The following is a 19,902-nucleotide window of genomic DNA, read 5'->3' on the forward strand; positions in this document are numbered from 1 at the left end:
TGTAAGAAAACCAAGCTAATATAAGAGAGAAAAAGAAGTTTGGAAATGGCTTTGATCACCCTCAGTGGCACCAAAGGAAGGAAACAAATCCTAGGTTTCCAGAGTCATAATAAGAAGTAGATTAGTAGTTTTCTTCAACATGGAGCCATCCCCAGTTAGTGTGTGGGACATGGAGAGACCTGTAGTCTTCCCTGGCATCGTTGGCATGATACAGCAGTTGGCACAGTGGTCTGTATCCGCAGTGTGACATGTTCTCCCAGAACACTTGTGTCCATTCATTCTGAGCTGTAATTACATGAAGGGAGTCTCATGTGATTGAGGCTTCAGTGATTAGTAATTTAATTTATACACTAGTCTCTGATCCAGGGAGGACCGACCACATTTCCTGTTAATCAGATTGCACCTGGGCTGTGCAGGGAGCCTTCTTTTCCTGACAATTGTGCTCCATGAGGAGCCTTGTCGGCCTCAAATCGTCCATGTTTGGATGACACCCAGAAAACTCTTCCCAGGATGTTTTGTTTTGTTTTGTTTTTCTGAGTTAAACATGAATCAACTTTTCCTGTGCATGTAAGTACAGTCCTCACTTGAGACTTGGCTTAATGCTTCATCTTTCAGATCTATTTGCCAACGGTATCATTACCTGAGGCATGTAAAGTTAGCCCCTGTTTTACTGCATTTCTCTAGAGAAATTCCAGTCTGAAGCAAACTGTAGGCTGCTACTGGGAGTAAGTCCTTAACCAAGAAGAGTTCTGTAGAAGCTAAGAGTAAAGTCATGGTTCTCTGCTAATCACTGTGAAAAGCCAGCAAAACATTGACCTGGCAAGATGGCTTAGTCAGTAAAGTGTCTGCTGCCTAAGTATGAAAACCTAAGTTCAAATTCCAATCCCCATGTAGAAGGCTAAACATGGTGATGTATATCTGTAACCCACAGTACTAGAATTGCAGTAGGTGTATCCACGGGGCACTTAGGCCAGACAGTCGACCCCAAATGGACGGGTGAGCTCCAGGTTCTGTGAAAGCCCCTTTCCCTTTGTTGAAAAGCAATTGAAAAAAAAAAAAAAACACCTGACATCAACTTCTGGACTTCATGTATATACAAAGTCATTGTAACAGGCTGCCCCTGCCTACAAGACTCACATATATTGTTCTATGAAAATAAACTCACAGCCTATCCAGGACAGAGGCATAGAGATGGTGTTTCCCATGGACACGGTGCTCCCATCGGCACCATTCTCCCTTGGATATTGTGCTCCCCATAGCCTTCTGCAGCAGGAAAGGAAGCTGCTGTCTGTATGTAAGCACGCTTATATAAGCCCGTGGCATGTCTTCTGAAAGAGACGTGACATCCAAGGAGAGTGGGAGCAAAGCCTTTAAGATGTAATCTGTGCATTGTTTGCCCATTCATCCTTTTACCGCTTGGCTGCTGTAGACCCTGCTGCCGTGAGCACTGGTGTGCAAATACTGCCTCAGTCCCGACCTGGTTCCCCTGATACATACCCACAGTACGACTGCAGGCTCCTGCTGGCTACTTCTCATTTTCAGAGCAGCAGCCACACCGTTCACCAGTGCTTGTGCCATTTTACAGCACAGAAGGGTTCCTGTCTCTACCCTTCATTTTTTGTCTCTCCTCTTCTAGTTTTAATAGTCCTCACCCTAGTACTTTTGACTTGCATTTCCTGATGTATTAGTACTGCCCACCATGTTTTTATGTGCCTAGTAGCTGTCATTTATATAGTCTGTTTGAAAACATGTATGCAGTTCTGTTCCCCATTCTTAAAATAGGTTGTCTAGTGTTGAACTTCAAAAGTTCTCTTTATGTTCTGACCGCTAAAGCATATAACATATGTTGTAGCATTGAATGTGTTATATGTAGTATTCCCTCCCATTCTGTGCTTGAACTCTTCACTGTTTCGATAGAATTTTTAAAATAAAATAAAGAGAAGTACCTTTTTTCTGTTCTTTGGTTGCCTGTGCCTTTGGTGTCCACAAGCAATTGCAGCTAATCTGGCATTGTGCTGCCCTCCTCCAACCTCTCTGGTTTTATTTTGTAGCTTTTGTGCTTTTGTCTCTGAGCCATTCTTATTTAATCTTGGGGTCCAGCACCATTCTCTTGCATGGGGTATCCAGCTTTCTGTTATATGTGGGAAGTCTCTTGTCCTTTCACATGACTGCATGGTTGAGTTTTTATCCATGGCTGCCGACTCTACTGATTGGTCTTTGCGCCTTACTCCCAACAGCTTTAAGTGCTGTGGTTTTGGAAGTTTGGAACTCAGGAAGTGTGAGTCCTCCAACTTTGTTCTTATTTTTTAAGATTCTTTGGGTTGGGGGCTTTCTTGAGATCCCATATGAACTTAGGGATGGATATGTTTGCACTGCAAATTTGATAGTCATTGCATTACATGTATGGACTGCACTGGGTCATGTTGCTGTCATTGCCACAATATCAAGCCTTCCGGGTCTCTTTGCAAATATTTGTCATTTTAAATCATTCTTTTATTGCTGTTTTATAGTTTTCATTATAGGACTCTTTCATTTCCTTGCTAACACCTGAGAAGTTTACTCTTTCAGGTGCTATTTTAAGTGAAGCTGTTCCTGTTTTGAATCATTCCTCATTAGTCCACAGAAGCACAGCCGTTTTGTGTGTTGATTTTGCATGCTTCTACTCTGCGACTTGCATAATCTTTGAACTGTTCTCATAACTCCCAGGTTGTTTTTCTTATGGTAGATTGTTTCCAAGTTGAAGGATGAGATACTTCTGATAGAGAAAGAATGCGCAGAGCTTCAGCTGCACATGGCGCGGACTGACTGGTGGTGTGAGAACCTGGGCCTGTGGAAAGCATCCATCACCAGTGCAGAGGTATCACTGCTGCTCTCCCTGCGAGTTAGGGCTGCAGACCCACAAGTGCACCCTGTCCCCCCCCCCCCCCTCTATTGCACTCTGGTCTGCACGTGCGTGAGTGGGGATTGCCCACCCCTTCATGGTATGGATCTCATCTGTCAGGATTTCCACATTTCCATAAAGTTAGAGATGGTACGACATGAAAACTGTAAGCATCTTCTATTGTTCCATTTCGTTCACATAGATCTCAGCTATAAGGTCTTTAATAATAAATCCTTTTTCTCCTGTTATTTGGTTCTTCGAGAGGTTTGAGTGATATGCTTTCAAAACCCTCTTACCTATTTGTTTTTTCAGTGTATGTTAACTGAGTAATGAATCTCATTTTGGTATTTTCATACAAGCATGTGATGTGCTTTGATCATTTTCACCCCAACTATATTTCTCTTTCCCTGCTCTACCCCCTTTAATTTGACTATAAAATAACTTCCCTTAGGAGGAAAGAATTCATATGCATTTACTGCGTGGTTACTGCCTTTGTTCCTCCTCCTCTGCCTCAGGTGGAGTGGGAAGAAACAAGTCATGTCCACCATACTTGACACAAATAGCTAGGTTGGGCCGAGCCTGACAAACGTTTCTTCCCATTGTTCCTTCAAGCGGTTTATCTCTGCTTCTCCGTCTCTCCTGCCTGCTGGCTAAAACCCAAAATGCTGTTCACCTCTAGATGCGGCAAACACAAAAGTTCTTAGAGTACTGCTGGGTAGCCTCTGCGTGTGAGGGCTCCTCTGGTGCCCCAGGGTATTTGCAAGCACTCCCTTTAACCTAGACTGAGAAGCAGTGGATTCAGTGCTCGACCTCCAAGCTCTATCTGCATGTTAAAAGCTTCCCTAGGCAGACTCACCAGGGAAGCACTTTCCACACAAAGCCCTTGACTCCAGTGACCAGTCCTTAACACCGGAGGTGGTTGTGGTACCTCCATTACTGTAAAGATGAGGGCTGTAGAAAAGGGTCACAGGGATAAGTGCTGACATCATGCCAGATGATCCTGCCTGGCCAACTTACTAGATTTGTGCTGTTTTGGCTGGGCCTCCACTTCCAACCTACATAGTAGAATAGTAATCCTGCCTCACTCAGTACACGTTCTGTTTAGTGTCTCTTTGCTTTTCTTTTTGAGCCTTCTTTAAGTTATGATATTAATTCAGGCTTAAATTAGTATAACCACCCCCTCGTGTGTGTGTGTGTGTGTGTGTGTGTGTGTGTGTGTGTGTGTGTATGTGTGTGTGTGTGTGTGTGTGTGTGTGTGTGTTGTGTCAGTAAAGAACCACTGTCACAGCAACAGTTCTGCTCATTGTGTCCCAGGCCAGGGTGTCTGAATCCTGAGGGAAAACAAACCCCAAGCATTTACTCACTTTCAGGCTTATTCAAGTTATTGTCAGGGTTCAGGGGTTCTTTGTTGCAAGCCTGTGGTCTCTTGCTGGTTTCCTTCTTGGACTTCTAATCTTTTTGACTCCGTTTTCTGTCTGCCTCTCATGGACTCTTCTGATTTAGACCTTAGATAATCTCCCTTATTTTAAGATCTATGGTGTCATATAGCACGATCTAATTGCCAGAGTGAGAGCCATCAAACTTAGAGTCCCAGGGTTCATTGAGCACACCACGTAGGACATAGCAGAGAGGAAAACTGTGTTGACAGGGATGCTAAAAATTTGCGGAGGCATTTGCTAATCATGACTTAGGTTTCCGGGTTCTTTTGTTTTGTTTTTTCCAGGTGACAGAAGAGAACGGTGAGCAAATGCCTTGTTATTTTGTCAGGGTAAATCTACAAGAAGTTGGAGGAGTTCAAACTAAGAACTGGACCGTCCCAAGAAGGCTCAGTGAGTTTCAGAATTTACATCGGAAACTTAGTGAGGTATGAATACTCATGAAAACAGACTCGTGAACACAGGGCTGCAGACTGTCTGAGCATGAAGAGATTTAAGAGCACAAGCTATTCAGAAAGGAAAATGGATTGCTCTTTCTGCCTGCTTCTGATGCTGGTGCAAAAGCATTTCAGCCCGGCATTTGGAAATGACTCATAGATCAAGCAATCTAGTCTACTCAGGACAGATGGTTGTCTGATCTTCATAATAAATTGCTGGAGAACCCCAAAGATGTAAGAGACCAGGTGCCATCTGGGGCCAGTAGATTTGAAGCTGCTTGCTGTAACCCTTTAATGGCTGTGTGTCAAAGCAGTAAGACAGGAATAGTCTCTGTTGTCAGCTGAGTGGAGTGGCTGAGAATACCCAGCCAGAGAGCTCAGTCAGCATCCTAGATCTACCATTTCCTGCTTGGGAGGATTAAGGGAATAAATGCTACATAGCAAGTAGAAGACTGTGGTTCACAAAAAACTCTTCAATGATTCTGTTGCTGTTAGTAATAATGAGAATTGTATTGCTTTTATTTACATATATGATATGTAAATGTAGATATTATAAATGATCATCATGGTTTGTAAACTAACATGTATTTTCTGTTGTGTGTTTTAGTCAAAAAGTTTTGGGGGCCACCAATCTAGGTCAGCTTATGTATTTGATAGTTGAGGGAAACTTATTCCAGTGTTGAATTGATTTACAGGGTGGGTGTATAGCACCAAGTCAGAATTAGAACCTAGTTTGTTCTTTTTACTTTTCATCAGGCAATTCCACCTCTACAAAAGACAGCTTCCTTTTTACACAGCAGTGAAAACTCTGCAGTCATTTTAGCCTGAGTTTCAGGCCATTTTTCTCTTTCTTAGAATGTACTAACACTGGAAAAGCCTTGGCTACCTCTCAGGTTTCTCTTTTGCAAACGAAAGGTGTCTGCTTCCTTTAACTTTGTCTCTGTAATTTCTAACGCTCTTAATCAAGGCCTTCCATATGCTTACTTCTCAAGTACACTTGCTGCCCTCATTCATAGTGTGATTGTGGTCACTCTTTGAGTATGAAAACCAAACATTTATCTCAGTATAAGAATAACCAAAGCATCAGCTTAGCTTGTTTTTAAAAAAGGAGGGAAAGGAATTTAACATATAATGTACCTGCAAAATGAACGTTCCTGAAATATAGAAAGGTAATGACCATCATATGTGTGGCCATTGACCATGTGTGGCTGTTGACTGTTGTCACCCCATCTGGACCAATGGCTGGACACGTCCTTTCTGTCCACTTGCTACTGCGAGGTTCCTGCGAGAGCCTCTCTCCAGTGATGTGTGTTAGCAATGGAAGCAGCTGTCCAGCCTCTGCTCCTCTGAAACTCTGGAGAGCCATGACAAGAGTGAACCAGCACCCACTGTACATCTGCACTAGTCTGAGTATGTAGGGCTCTACCAGAAAAGGAAGCCTGTTGTTATTATATTACTGCTAATATAGTTTGTCTTTGGGAAGCAGTTACTAGACCTACAACCTATATATGTGTCCTTTCTTTCTTCCTTTCTTTCTTCTTTCTTCCTTCCTTCCTTCCTTCCTTCCTTCCTTCCTTCCTTCCTTCCTTCCTTCCTTCCTTTCTTCTTTCTTTTATTCCTCGAAGAAGTTAGAAATACATCTTATAGTAGAAAAGCTTGTGTTCTGGGCTTCCAGCCCTGCATATGAGCTGTAGGCTGTGTATGTGTCCGTCCAGTGCACAGTCCTATCCTGCTCCTCCAAGTTATTCGATCCTGATTATAGTGGGTACATTTTAGCTGGATGTGGTGATGCATGGCAGTAATCACAGCATTAGGTACAGTGTGACAGGAAAACCAAAAGTTCAAGGTCATGGCAGGGTGGCTTTGTTCTAACTGTAATTATAAACTTTCTTAAGATTAAAATGTAGTTTCAAAAGAGTAACATTTAATCTTTCCCCCTACAGTGTGTCCCTTCTTTAAAAAAAGTCCAGTTGCCTTCTCTCAGTAAGCTGCCTTTCAAATCTATAGATCACAAGTTCCTGGAAAAGTCAAAAAATCAGCTAAATAAGTTTTTACAGGTAAGCAAATGGAAAGTTTTGGATGTGAGGGTGAGATCTATTTGGAGTTAAGCCATCACTATCTCAAAAACTTGCTAGTTTGCTCTGTGTTTTCCCATGGCATTCTCAGATTATATTGTTGACCTCACACAGGTCTCCCCTTCACCATACCTGCCCTTAAGATGACTGCCCCCACCCCCAGTCATCATATTCATCAGCAGCTGATGTCTTTCTTTGGTTTTTTTACTTACAAACCTTTCCTCTATGAGACTGAATAAAAATCATATATAGATAGATATTGCTAATCTGTATTTTATAGCCACATTAGCTCACACATAAACTTGATTTCTGATATGACGTGCTGGAGCACACATTTAATCTCAGCACATGAGAGATGGAGGCAGGTGGGTTTCTATGAGTTCAAGTCCAGTCTGGTCTGTAAAGTGAGTTCTAGGTTGTTGGGATTCTGTAAACACCACCCCTCAGTTACCTGGCAACAGCCTGGTATGTTCCACCCCAGCCAGTGACCTGACACTATAAAAGGGGCTACTTGCCCCCTCCCCCTCCCTCTCTCCTCTCCTCTCTCCTCTCCTCTCCTCTCCTCTCTCTCTCTCTCTCTCTCTCTCCTCTCCTCTCGCTCTCCTCTCTCTCTCTCTCTCTCTCTCTCTCTCTCTCTCTCTCTCTCTCTCTTTCTCTCCTCTCTCTCCTCTCTCTCCTCTCCTCTCCTCTCCCTCTCCTCTCTCTCTCTCATTCTCTTACACTCTTTTGCTCTCTCACTCTCCCCCTTACCTCTCTCTCCCCATCCCCCCTACATGCTCATGACTGGCCTCTGCTCCTCTACTTCTCTCTTTTCCTCTTCTCTCTCTCTGCCTCTACTACCCTCTTAACTCCCCCATGACCTGAATAAACTATATTCTGTACTATACCACTGTGTGGCTGGTCTATCAAGGGGAAGGGATTCCTAACATGGGTCCCCCAAAGGCATTCCCCTTACCCCCATGCCCTGCCATACCTTTATGGGCCATAACCCCTCTCTTATCCTCCCCTCACCCCAGGACATCATTTTTTCTTTTTTATATACACATAATTGGTGCCCCGTATGAGGAGATTTGATTTCCTCATGATCGGATATCTCTTTTCTCTAACAGGTAGCCAGGGCTGCTTAGTTAGAACCTGTCTCAGGGGAAAAAAAACAACCAAAACTCTTGGTTTATGTTCATTCTTTCTCCCAGGCCAGTGTGTATAGACTCCAGGACTTCATAGTTTAAGGACCGTCTGCTAGGCAAGAACACTATATCTGATTACCTGCTAGGCAAAGCCATTCTATCTGAACAGTCACTAAAGGCTCTTTTGTGGTGTCTATGTAGAATATGCAGATTTTAAGTTGGTCCATTACAGACGAGTAAATTTTTCTTACAAAATCCTTAGGTTGAGATCTTTGAGTTGTATGCAAAAGAATTTTCATGGCATCAAGCAACACTAAGCACCATCTCCCACAGGCTGAGTTGTTAGGGCGTCATCATTTATTTGCAGTTAAGACCACTGACAAATGATCTAATGCAGTTTGTTTCTGAGAGAAAAAGTAGCCCTTTGCTTACTTGCTTGCTTTGTTTAGAACTATGGTGAAAGGGAGACCATGACATAGTCAATGTTGTCTGGTTTGCCTCATAGCTCTCAGCAGCCCAGGTAGTTTTCTCTGTAGGAGTAATTAATTCTCTTCTTTCCTCCACAGAACTTGCTTTCAGATGAAAAACTGTTTCAGAGTGAAGCACTTTATGCCTTTTTGAGCCCTTCTCCTGACTACCTCAAGGTCATTGATGTGCAGGGGAAAAAACCCTCCTTCTCATTATCTTCATTTTTGGAAAAACTTCCTCGTGACTTCTTCTCCCATCAGGAGGTGAGTAGTCCAGAGGGAGGCCATGTCAGTATGGTCAAAGCAGGTAACTTTCTGAAGCTTGTTTGCAAGAAGAGATGCTTGTTGAAAGGCAAATGCATCTGTTTTCAATGGTGACTTTCACATTTTGGAGTAAGTGTCCGAGAGCAGCTCAGGGAAACAACTTGGGTTCCCCCAGAATGGGAGTGAGGATTGAAAGAAGAGAGACAAGTTAGTTAAAGTTGCAGCATGACTTCTGCTGGACTCTGAGGTTGAAACCTTGAGGCTGACACCCGGCCTTTGTTTATTAGTCTTCTTATATACCATTTTAATTACATGCAGAAAGATAACTTTAGTTCTAAGACTGGGAACCAGCAAAGATCCTGTAAACATCCTTCTGGAGGCCAGGTGTGAAGATCAGGAACAAAAGAGGGTCCAAAAGAAAAAGAGCCTACTTCTGCTGAATCTGCCCAGTCCAGAGCTACAATCTTGGAGCTTCAAATGCAAATGTACTTCCCTAGGTTACATTCCTAAAGGTTTTGCTCTGAACTTCAGATGCAAATGTGCTTAATTCTTGCCCTTAAGGGGCGCAGCACAAAAGCTAGTTTCCTGCCTACTGCTTCAAGGTGTCCTGAAAAGTTAATATTTCTCCACCACCAGCTGTCAGAGGTGCCAAAATGGCTCTCCACAAGTAAGTCACTTGGGAGAGTTACAGTACAGATGTAAAAGGATATATGACAAGGTGAGTACATGGACTAACAGGAGGTGCTGTCACTGCAGGGTCCTCAGGAAAGGCCAGCAGACAAGAAGCTGGGCTGGGACTTGGGACTGAGGGCTCTGGGAAGAGGATGTATCTGTGGGGTAGTGGGCAGATCACTGGACTAGACTGGCAGGTGTCTGAAAGATAAGGCAAAGGTTATGGCAGGGTAGGGGCATATAGGATCAGGAAGAGCCTGAGGGCAATGTGTACAATAAAGCAGTCACTGGAGAGACAGCAAACATATTCAGTCTCATTCTGAACCTCGGGCTTAAAGTATGTCCATACTTTAAAGGAAAGCCCCTTGTTTGGCTGTCTAGCAAATTAGAAGAGACCAGCCTTCAAAATCTGTTTCTCTTCAGGATTAGTGTGTTACATCTGCACAGAAAGGGACCATGAACAAGAGTGTGGTACTTAATTGCATTCTGAATTGGGAAGAGAAATACCCACATCTCAATGTGAACCTCCTGTCTCTGAGGCTTCTCTAACACCTCCTTCCTCCATGTCTGTTTTGACCTGGCTGGCTTTCCTTTGTTACCCTGTCTTAGGCATGAATTCCCTATATATAAATGGCTTGGTCACTATGAAATTGTTCTCTAAAGTGTTGTAGTTGCTTCTCAATGCTCACCTTCCTCAACCCCTTTGAAGTATTTAATGTTCCTGGACCAGTGAGAAGCTAAGGAGTTTTAGAGGACTCCCTGTGCTTCCAAGAACCTCTCTTGGACTGCTTACCAGATAGCACCCAGCATTCCATAATTAGTCTTGTGCCTAATTTTGAAACCTCAGCTTTCTTTTTAAATTTTTATTGAAGAATTCTTAATGCTATATTTTGATCATATTTCTCCTGCCCCAACTCCTCCCAGATCCTCCTTTATGTCTTACTCAACCAGTGTCACCCTTTCTAAAATAACAAATAAACCCCCAGATCCCTGAGCCTTGAGGAAAATTTGATGAAGACATCCCATTTAGGACTGAGTGCTCTGAACTCTTGATCTCTGCACACTGTCCAGTCATGGGTCTCCATGTTAATTGCCATCTACTGCAAGAAGAAGAGTAATGCACCAATCTGTCATTTGGAGTCATTTTATTGCTATGGAGTTTTTCTATCTAGTTTGTTGTTGTTTTTAAGCTAAGTAATAGCAGTAGGTTTTCCCCTCGGTCCATTATCTATGTACACTCAGATTTTTGGCTTCCTTAGCAGTGTCAGGTATGAATTCCATCTCATGGGGTGGGCCTTAAATGCAGTTTAAAAACTGGGTTGGTTACTCTCATAACAGTTGTGCCGCTGTTGCACTAATCTGTCTTGCAGGCAGGTTACTATTGTAGATTTCAGGGTTTGTAGATGAGTCATATTGATGATTGTCTTTCTTGTCTGGTATCATGCCGAGTATCTTCCAACACAAGAAACTTTAGTCAGTAGTGGTGAAGCTTCAAGTTAAGTACCAGCTCAGCTTCTCTGTGTTTAGGGACATAGTGTGGTCTTCAGCAACAGGGCCTTACTGTCAATTTGTGGTGAATAAGCAGTAGCCCTGTCAATAGCCTGTGGTGTCCAGGGGGTGTCCCAACAAGGTGTAACCAATTTTGGCATTGGAGTTATTACTTTTAGAATTGGTATCTTTGGTTAAAAGTTTTTCAAAGTGCAAAAAACATCTCACCATCTTTGGAAAACTGTATTATAATTCCCTGATTATTTAAAGAGTATTCCCCCTCCCTGCACCCCCCAGCCTAGTTAGCTTATTTCAAGCGTTGAATCTGCTGTAGAGTCGGCTGTCCCTGAGGACGGACAGTTATAGGGTAGAGTGAACGTGGGCCACTTGGAGTCTGTACTTGAACTAAACTTGACTGAATTTTCCTGGGTACGTGACCTGCTGCCTGCGATGCTGTATCCTCCAGGAGGAGATAGAAGAAGACAGCGACCTGTCCGATTACGGGGATGATGTGGATGGGAAGAAGGATGCCTTGGCTGAACCTTGCTTCATGCTCATTGGGGAAATTTTTGAACTTCGAGGAAGTAAGTCTTTGATGGGATTTATGTATCATTGCTCTGCTTCTGGTGTTCATTTGGTTTATTTGTATTCACCTGTTCATTCATCCAAGAAGAGCTTTAAAGACACTTGGTGCTGAAGGTACAGCCTTGGGACAGATGGAACTTCTGTATTCCTGAGACTTGGGTTCCTGGTCTACTCAGCCCTGTGCTCCTCTGAATTAAAAGAGAGAATGCCTTGAATTCTTTTCATATGACTCAGCATAATTTCATTGTCCCATCACCAGAACTTAGTCAAAAAGTGATTTTTTAAAACATAGCCTGTGTTTAAAGGTGCAGTTTTGATGCCAGGGCAGTGTTGTGGATATATATCATAGATCATAAATGTATATGATATATAGTATATGAAGATTGAGTGTGGAATAATTTCAGTAACTAAAGTTAAAGCTAAAATAAATGTTAGAAATGGAGGCTACTTAAATTGTTTAAGAAATGACCATGATATAATAGCATTCAAATATTACATTCTTTCAGATGAAAATTTTTTAGCCTTGTTGTATTTAGATTTTTTTAAGATAGTCACTGATCTAACTTGATTCAGTATCATCAGAATACAATAGTCTTACACTCAGCTCTCTTTCTTCAATAAACTCTTGCCCACAAATCAGTGAGTCTTCCCACTTCCCACAGAGGTGTGAACAATTAGACTGCAGCATCCTACCTTGGTAGCATCTTTCCCAAACTCCAGGAGATGAAAACTCATTGTGACTGTGGTTCCCTAGGAGTGCTCTAAATGCTGGCATTTCAGCCTGCTCATCCTCCACTAAACATGCTCAGAGCATGTTTGCTTTTGTCAGTGACATTTCCAAGAGGAATAAATAGAACGACTTGATAACAAGACAGATGCATTTGCCATCAGCAGACTCCTCAGGCTGCAGCTGCCTCTGTGCTTTGGACAGGCATGGCTTTCATAGGAGTCAGGGGTCTTTTGAGCAGGTGGGGGCTGGGAACTGAGGAAGACAGGACAATCACTAGAACGAGGAGATCCAATGAAGGGAGGGAACTCAGCAAATGTCTGCTTCCTCCTTGTGTTTGGTATACAGAAGGCAGTTTTATTTTAAACCCCTCAACTGGCAGGCATTCTTCCTAGAGTTACATCTGTGATCAGACCCGATGGCTATGAATTCTCTCTCCTGACCTAGAAAGGTCAAGCAAAGCTATCATTATGAATAGAAATGCTGATTCTAGCCTAAAGGCCAGCCAAAAATAAGCGCATCTACACACTTGGTGCTAGTCCAGAAAATCCCATACAGAAGTTCCGGGCATCTCTGAAGCATGGCTCTGAATCCAAGGCTTGACTTTAATTTGGGGGTGACTAGTTTTTTTTTAAACTAGGCATTAAGAGTCATTCAGAAGTTAGAGCTGCCCTTAGATATTTTAGTCTAGAGTTGGGTCTATGCCAGTTGTTGCTCTTGTGTAATAAAAGGTTCTTTGGGAATTTATTCCTCTTAATTTTCCCTACTAGATCCAGATGGCCTGAATTGTTGGCTCTGTGTTACCAAGTCTGTGATTTTTACTTCTTCCTGTGTTAGTAGTCAAACATTCAGAGGCTAGAGATGGAAATATGAATTTTTAAAATTGGTTTATATTAAAATTTATGAACATAAAATATTATCATTTTTCCTTTTTTGTTTTACATTGATATTCTACAGCTGTAAAATGTCTCTATGTTAATAATAAAACTTATGATAGGTAGAATCCCTCATGCACAGAAAATGCCCTTAGTGACAGTCTTAATTAGAGTTACATTGCTGTGAAGAGACACCATAATCAAAGCAGCTCCTATAAAGGAAAACATTTAATTGGGCTGGCTTACAGTTCAGAGGTTTAGTCCTTTATCGTCATGGTGGGAAGCATGGTGGCACATAGGCAGACATGGTGCTGGAGAAGGAGCTGAGAGCTCTACATCTTGATCCGCAGGCAGCAGGAGACTGCATCACACTGCTTGAACATAGGATCCCTCTAAACCTGCTTTTATGGTGACACTTCCTCTAGCAAGGCCACACCTCCTCCAACAAATCCACACCTCCTAAAAGTGCCACTCCCTATGGGCTAATCATTCAAATACCTGAGTCTGTGGGGTCATGCCTATCAAACCACCTCAGGGACAGAGGACTGCGGCCCGCTGTAATCTTACCCTCTTCCAGATGAGGGGCCTGAGGTTCAGCAAGGGGATGTATGCCCAGCTGCTCTAGGAAAAGAACTCACATATTATTCAGGACTCTTGTCTTAAACTTCTCCTTTCTTGCCCCCATTTAAACACGGGAGATATAAAAGTACACTGTGTTGAACAGACTAGAGTACTCCAAGGGAGCAGCCGGGGCACCACTTCATTCACATCTGATAGTATCTGTCAACATGTGAATACAGACATTTCTCCATGAGAATTCTTGGTTAGAAAATTGGAAGCAGAAAACTAAGCAGAAATCTACAACAGGAACTGTGCTGATTGCTTGTGGGGACCAGGCATGCAATCGGCAGCCCAGGGCATAGGAAGTCAAGTGTTATTTCCGCTCCTCTGTAGGCAGAAGAAAAGAGAGGGGGAGGAATCTTAAATCTCACCTCTTCATTTGCCTACTGAGAAATGAAACCTTGGTCAGAGTTTCCTGCACAGGCATATGCTAACTCATAACCAGTCTCCAGAAAGTAGATCCTGTGATTGATGCTTAGATTCAGACTGAATCAAAGGACAAGATTGTATGCTTATTGGGCTGTGAAATTCTGATGCTATATTATCCTATGATAAATGTTCTCTTCTGGCTTACATTCTAGTGTTTAAATGGGTGAGAAGAACATTAATTGCCCTCGTTCAGGTCACGTTTGGAAGAACCATCAACAAGTGAGTTGTACAAAATTACTGTTACCCTTTGTCTGAACATTGAATTGCCTTATGGTACAGCAGTCGGTGGATTTAAGGAGAAGTATCCTTTGTATTTTGATTCTGATACAATGCTGAGACTGGTGAGGAAACAGCATTCTGAATTTCTCTTGCAGCATGCATGGTGAACAGATGCCAAAAGTTTGAGCTAGTTCCAGCATTCACTTTTAGAGTTGAAGTAGCATTAAAACGTCAGTTCTTCGGCCATCCATGGTGGAGAGCTGTGTCTAGCATAAGTCTTTAGTAGAGTCTAACATGCATCACAGTATCTATTCATATAAAGTATTTGCATAAGTAATCTCCTATAGGAGAATTTGGAGTTGTCCGTAAAGTGTTTCACATTTGGTGTTCAATCACACAAGCTCTGGGTCTTCATGAGAACTCACCGTCAGCTGGCGTTACTTGCTAAGAAACTATTGGTGTTGTGCAGCTCTGAGAGCATGCCCTCCACGGCAGTCAGAGCAAAGGCCAAGGAAGCTGCTGTGCTGAGCCAGCTTCAGAGATGAGGGCTGCTCCCATCTCAGGGGAGGACGCAAGGGAAGGGACGGCCCAGCTTCTTGTCCTGTGACCTCACCCTGTTCACATCCTCTCTGTGCCTGGAATTTACAGTGGCCATTGTCGGGTTCTTTAAAATAACTGTCCAAAATAAAATAATTTCAAGAGATTAGTGTTAGATTTTCTGCAGAATAGAAGTGAGTGAATGTCTAAACATTTTAAAAGTAAACCAGTTTGTTTCTAGTAAAGTAAGTTTTTCGGCGAACATACTGGTTTTCTAAATGAATAGTTTACTGTTTAACATTGGTGAGATAGTTATGACAGATGTATTATGAAAGCTTATACAGTTCTTTCAGGAACTACTATAAAGAAAACTTATATGTATTCCTTGTGGTCACAACAAACATTTACATGTTTTATTTCTAAAGTTTAAAAAAATAGTTCAAGTTGTCTGTCAGACTTGCTTAGTTAACTTAGTGTCCTTGGATTGGAGGAAGAGCCCATTTAATGCATTTTTTTATATCTTGGGGAAATGTTATTAGTACTGATAGGTTTTAACTAAAGAGATTCCCAGGGAAAAGAGGGTGCCATAGAAAAATGTGAATCACATATTCTATGTGTGTATGAAATCCTCAAATTAAAAAAAAAGAAAGAAAGAAACAGAAATAGAAAATAATGTTACCCCAACCCCAGGAATGAATTGGCCATCAGCACAGCCAGCATGAACACTAACTTTCAAAGCACAGTTTTAAAATAGATTATGCATCAAACATTTATCTCAGACTGTATCTTAACCCACCCATCAATAAATGCCTTCTGAGAACAAAGTATACAGTTTTTAAAATCTTCTTTCAAGCAATATTTATCTCTTCAAAGGCAAATCCGGGACACCGTGAACTGGATATTCAGCGAGCAGATGCTAGTTTACTACATCAGTGTTTTCCGGGATGCTTTCTGGCCAAACGGGAAACTGGCACCACCAACAAGAATCAGAAGTGAAGCACAAAGTCAGGAAACGAAACAGAGAGCACAGCAAAAGCTGCTTGAAAACATTCCAGGTGAGGCCTTAGCCTGAGAGGCTGTGTGTGTGTGTGTGTGTGTGTGTGTGTGTGTGCGTGTGGATGTGTGGATGTGTATGTGTGTGCATGTGTGTGGGTGTTACCACTGAGGGTCTTGACCTGCATCCCCCAGGAGACTGCTTCTCCTCACCCGCTCAGAGCTATGGAAACCTGTAACAGGAACTTGTTACTTCAGAAATATTTAGAGCTTATGTCACACTTTATGCTTTAGCAACCAGACTAAAGTTTACCATGAAACTTTAGAAATGTGCTTAAAACATATATATTTTAATTATTAAAACAAGTAGTAGCAAACTATAAATTGTAGCCTTCAAAAATGTTCTTCAGTGCAAAAACAACTCTAAAACTTTTATTGTAAAAATGTTGTTACGTCCGTGAGGCCTGCGTGCTTTACTTTCTGTGTGCTGTGCTGTACAGTAAGTGTCACATGAGGACAGAAGCAGTGTTTTCAGATCTCAGGATACAAAGCACTTCCCAGCATGAGGCCTCACATTTCAACTGGACAGGAACTAGAATATCTAAGAGCCGATGGTCTCTGGGCATGCCGTTGGGAGATTATCTGGTTAGGTTAGTGGAGGTAGGGAGCGCCACCTTAAGTGTAGGTGGCCTTCCGTGGGTGACGTCCTCTGAAAGAGAAAGTGGCTGTGCACCAACATCTGCTGCTCTCAGCTTCCTGCAATCAACATCATCAGCCTACTGGACTCTGGCTGCTGCGGAAGCCAAAGTAAACCCTTTCTCCCCATACTGTTTCACCCAGAGCGTTTTCATCACAGGCAGCAGAAGGTAACAAATATACCCAGCACATGCACAGCCCTGAGTTTAACCTCAGCAGTGTACATTTTTCTTTTCCCAGATACACTTCAGAGCCTTGTTGGACAGCAAAATGCCCGCCATGGTATAATAAAAATATTCAAGGCGCTGCAAGAAACAAAGGCCAACAAGCACCTGTTATATGTGAGTAAATAGCCCCACCACCACCCAGAGGGCTCTTTCTTTATTAGATTTATATTGCTGTCTGCATATTAGGATAACTTCGTCCTTTACCTGCTGAATTACTCTCATGGGCTGGAGAGATGGCTCAGCAGTTAAGAGCACTAACTGTTCTTCCAGAGGTCCTGAATTCAATTCCCAGCAACCACATGGTGGCTCACAACCATCTGTAATGGGATCTGATGCTCTCTTCTGAATTACTTTGATTACTTTTAGCCCTGAGCTTATTTTTATGTATCATTTTTGTCTGTCCTCTCATTGGACTGAGAGTACGGAAGGGGACATGACATGATGGTGCTTGTCAGACAGTCGGTTCTCTGTTGGCTTCTGAGCCATCATCTCTGCATGACTGTATGCTTTCTGTTATTTCAGCAAAAGAGGCTGTTTTCTGTCCATTCTGCTATTAGAATTACCATCAGCTAATTACAATCAGCTAATAAATACCTGCCTAAGTCCTTATACTCAGGATAGAGGCCCATGTGGGCTACCTGACATCTTGTCTCAAAAAAGAAAAGAAAAAGAAAAAAGCAGAATTAAAGAATAAGTACCAATGTTAAATGTGACGGACGGTTGGCTGTGTCTAATAGCACATGGATAAATCGGGTTTGTGTGGTCTGATCTCCTTTCGAGAGCCGCTGGCCTACTGCGGATGACCTCAGAACTCCCAGTAGATGGTTCTCTCAGGCAGACATTTTGAGTGTGCCCTTACAGCCTCTTTGCTTTTCTTTCTGGGCAGGTGCTGATGGAGCTGCTGCTGACAGAACTGTGTCCCGAGCTCAGAGCTCACCTGGATCAGTTAAAAGCTGGCCAAGTCTAAGACCACACAAAGCAACCGCCAGAGAAATGTCTGTGTAAAAATAGACATTAAACATTTTCCTCTTTTCCACAGAGGGCCTGACAAGAACCATACTGATTTTTCTTTTCCTGCCTCCCTCTAGTTTTATGCGGTGAGCAGAGTCAGAGGGAGGAGGCCTGATGCTGTGGTAGGCAGTAGAAAACAGACTTTAAAGCTCAACATGCTGACCGAAGTACAAATGTTAATATGTGATAAGAACATAGGAAATATTTTAAATATTTATGAAAACAGTTTTGTTGTTAAATGACAAACTCTGAAATATTGTACAGTTAATTTCCTCACTGAGGATTCTGAACATTCCTGTGTCTCACATGTATTGAAGACCACTGTTGTGCAATGCTTGATGTAAAGTTATTGTGAAAAATTTATTGTTTTTATTTTTACCAAAGATTTCCCATAGTTTGAAGCATTTGAAGCAATAAAATACAAAAGTGAATCACAGTGCTCAATGGAATTATGGTTGAGTTATCAAAAGAGTTTGGATAATGTGCAGCTTGGATTAGCTGAGAGCCTTTTCAGAGAAGGCTGGTCCACTGAGAACTCCTGCGAGACGTGTGAAATTTGCTACCTCATGTTTCCTCCATGAAGAGCAGATTGGTGAGACACCGAGGAGATAAGACGTGAGCCGAGCCTTGGAAGCCGTAGACTAAAGTCAGAGAAGCAGAAGGGGGAAGTTGCTTCGTGGAGTTGAATTACATTAGATCCATAAGTCTGCACTATGAGGGTGTTCGGTGAGGTCCAGGGTCTGCACTGTCCCCATGATAGTGGGACCATGGACGAGTCATTGAATCGATATTTCTTGGATGTTGTCACCTGTTAGGCAGTAATAACAATGCCCCATCCTTTCTCTAGTTTCTAGAAATACCAATAGCAAAAGGCGAAACTGCAATCTGAATAAAAGAAAACAATAGGTTTATTATACTTACATCTCACCGCTGGAAAGTTCTTGATGGGACACCATTCTGAAAGATGGATGATTAACACAGTATAGGATTTATCGTTGGGGGTTCTAATCATAGCTCTTTGGTCTCTTCTCAAACTAAGACAGTATGTAAGACTTTAGACACAACTGGAGTTGGGTATTTTATGCATGATAATTGTCTTTCAATGAGGTATTGAAAAGACCATTTAGAGTAGATTCTGGGAAGAGAATGTGAAGTGGCCAGTGTATCATCTGCATAATTCCAACCCATCATTTAAACTCTAGGTGTTGAATTTAAACTGCATATAAGAGAGATGGCTCAGTGGTTAAGAACACTGACTGCTCTTCCAAAGGTCCTGAGTTCAAATCCCAGCAACCATATTGTGGCTCACACCATCTATAATGGGATCCGATGCCCTCTTCTGGTGTGTCTGAAAACAGCTACAGTGTTACTCAAGAAAAAGATACTCTTAACCCCTCTATTTATGACAAGGTCTGATGATCAACTGTAACGAACCCAGGAGTTGGGGCTTTTTTTAAAAGTAAGTTGGAATTGTCAGTCGCCTGAGATAAATAGCTCCACTCCCCAGTGAGAGTGTGTTGCAGAGGAACTTATGCATGCCAGGCTGTCAGCTCCATGGTAAATAAAGTAAGTACACTGAAATTTAGCATTCCACATTGGCTTCCAATTCCAGCATAGCATATTACCAAATACAACACCCGTTGTAGCGATTTGGATGAGAATGTCCCTTGTTAGGCTCATGTATTTGAACAGTTAGTCCCTGGTTGGCGATGCTGCTTTAGAAGTATTAAATTGTTGGAGGAAGTATGCCACCGGAGGCAGGCCTTGAGAGTTAACAGTTCTCACCCCACCCTGTTTCCCAACTGTTCTCAGTCTCAGAGTGAGCTCTCAGCTTCCCAATCTGCTACCATGCCTTTCCCAGCCCCATCATGAACTTTGACCCTCTGGACCATAAGCCCAAACACACCATTTCTTTGATAAGTTCCCTGGTCATGGTGTTTTATCATAGCAACAGAAAAGTAACTAATGCACTTGTTAAATTTCCAGCAACTTTGGAAACGAGGACCTCACACATGCCAGGCAAATGCTTTTAGTGACTCCTCCCTTTCTGAGACTTGCTTTTTTTTTGCTAGTGTCTTTCTTATTCCAGGTATTAAATCCCAGGCCTTGTCAAGTGCTGTGCAGTTCTTTTGAGA

At 42.4% G+C, this 19,902-nt stretch overlaps 1 protein-coding gene across 1 annotated transcript in view; it reads left to right on the plus strand.

Moving 5' to 3' along the window:
* SNX25 (sorting nexin 25) overlaps positions 1 to 18,171 on the plus strand; it is a 100,393-nt gene extending 82,222 nt beyond the window's left edge. Inside the window, exons 11-19 of the mRNA XM_080928367.1 lie at positions 2,726 to 2,857; positions 4,605 to 4,745; positions 6,698 to 6,811; positions 8,523 to 8,687; positions 11,314 to 11,431; positions 14,237 to 14,303; positions 15,714 to 15,895; positions 16,770 to 16,870; positions 17,643 to 18,171. Coding sequence (XP_080784493.1) covers positions 2,726 to 2,857; positions 4,605 to 4,745; positions 6,698 to 6,811; positions 8,523 to 8,687; positions 11,314 to 11,431; positions 14,237 to 14,303; positions 15,714 to 15,895; positions 16,770 to 16,870; positions 17,643 to 17,723 — 1,101 coding nt within the window. The 3' untranslated portion in view covers positions 17,724 to 18,171. The remainder of the gene's footprint in view (positions 1 to 2,725; positions 2,858 to 4,604; positions 4,746 to 6,697; positions 6,812 to 8,522; positions 8,688 to 11,313; positions 11,432 to 14,236; positions 14,304 to 15,713; positions 15,896 to 16,769; positions 16,871 to 17,642) is intronic.
* Positions 18,172 to 19,902: the final 1,731 nt, after the last annotated feature.

Source organism: Micromys minutus, assembly GCF_963924665.1.
Source record: "Micromys minutus genome assembly, chromosome: 14".
NCBI classification, from domain to species: Eukaryota; Metazoa; Chordata; class Mammalia; order Rodentia; family Muridae; genus Micromys; species Micromys minutus.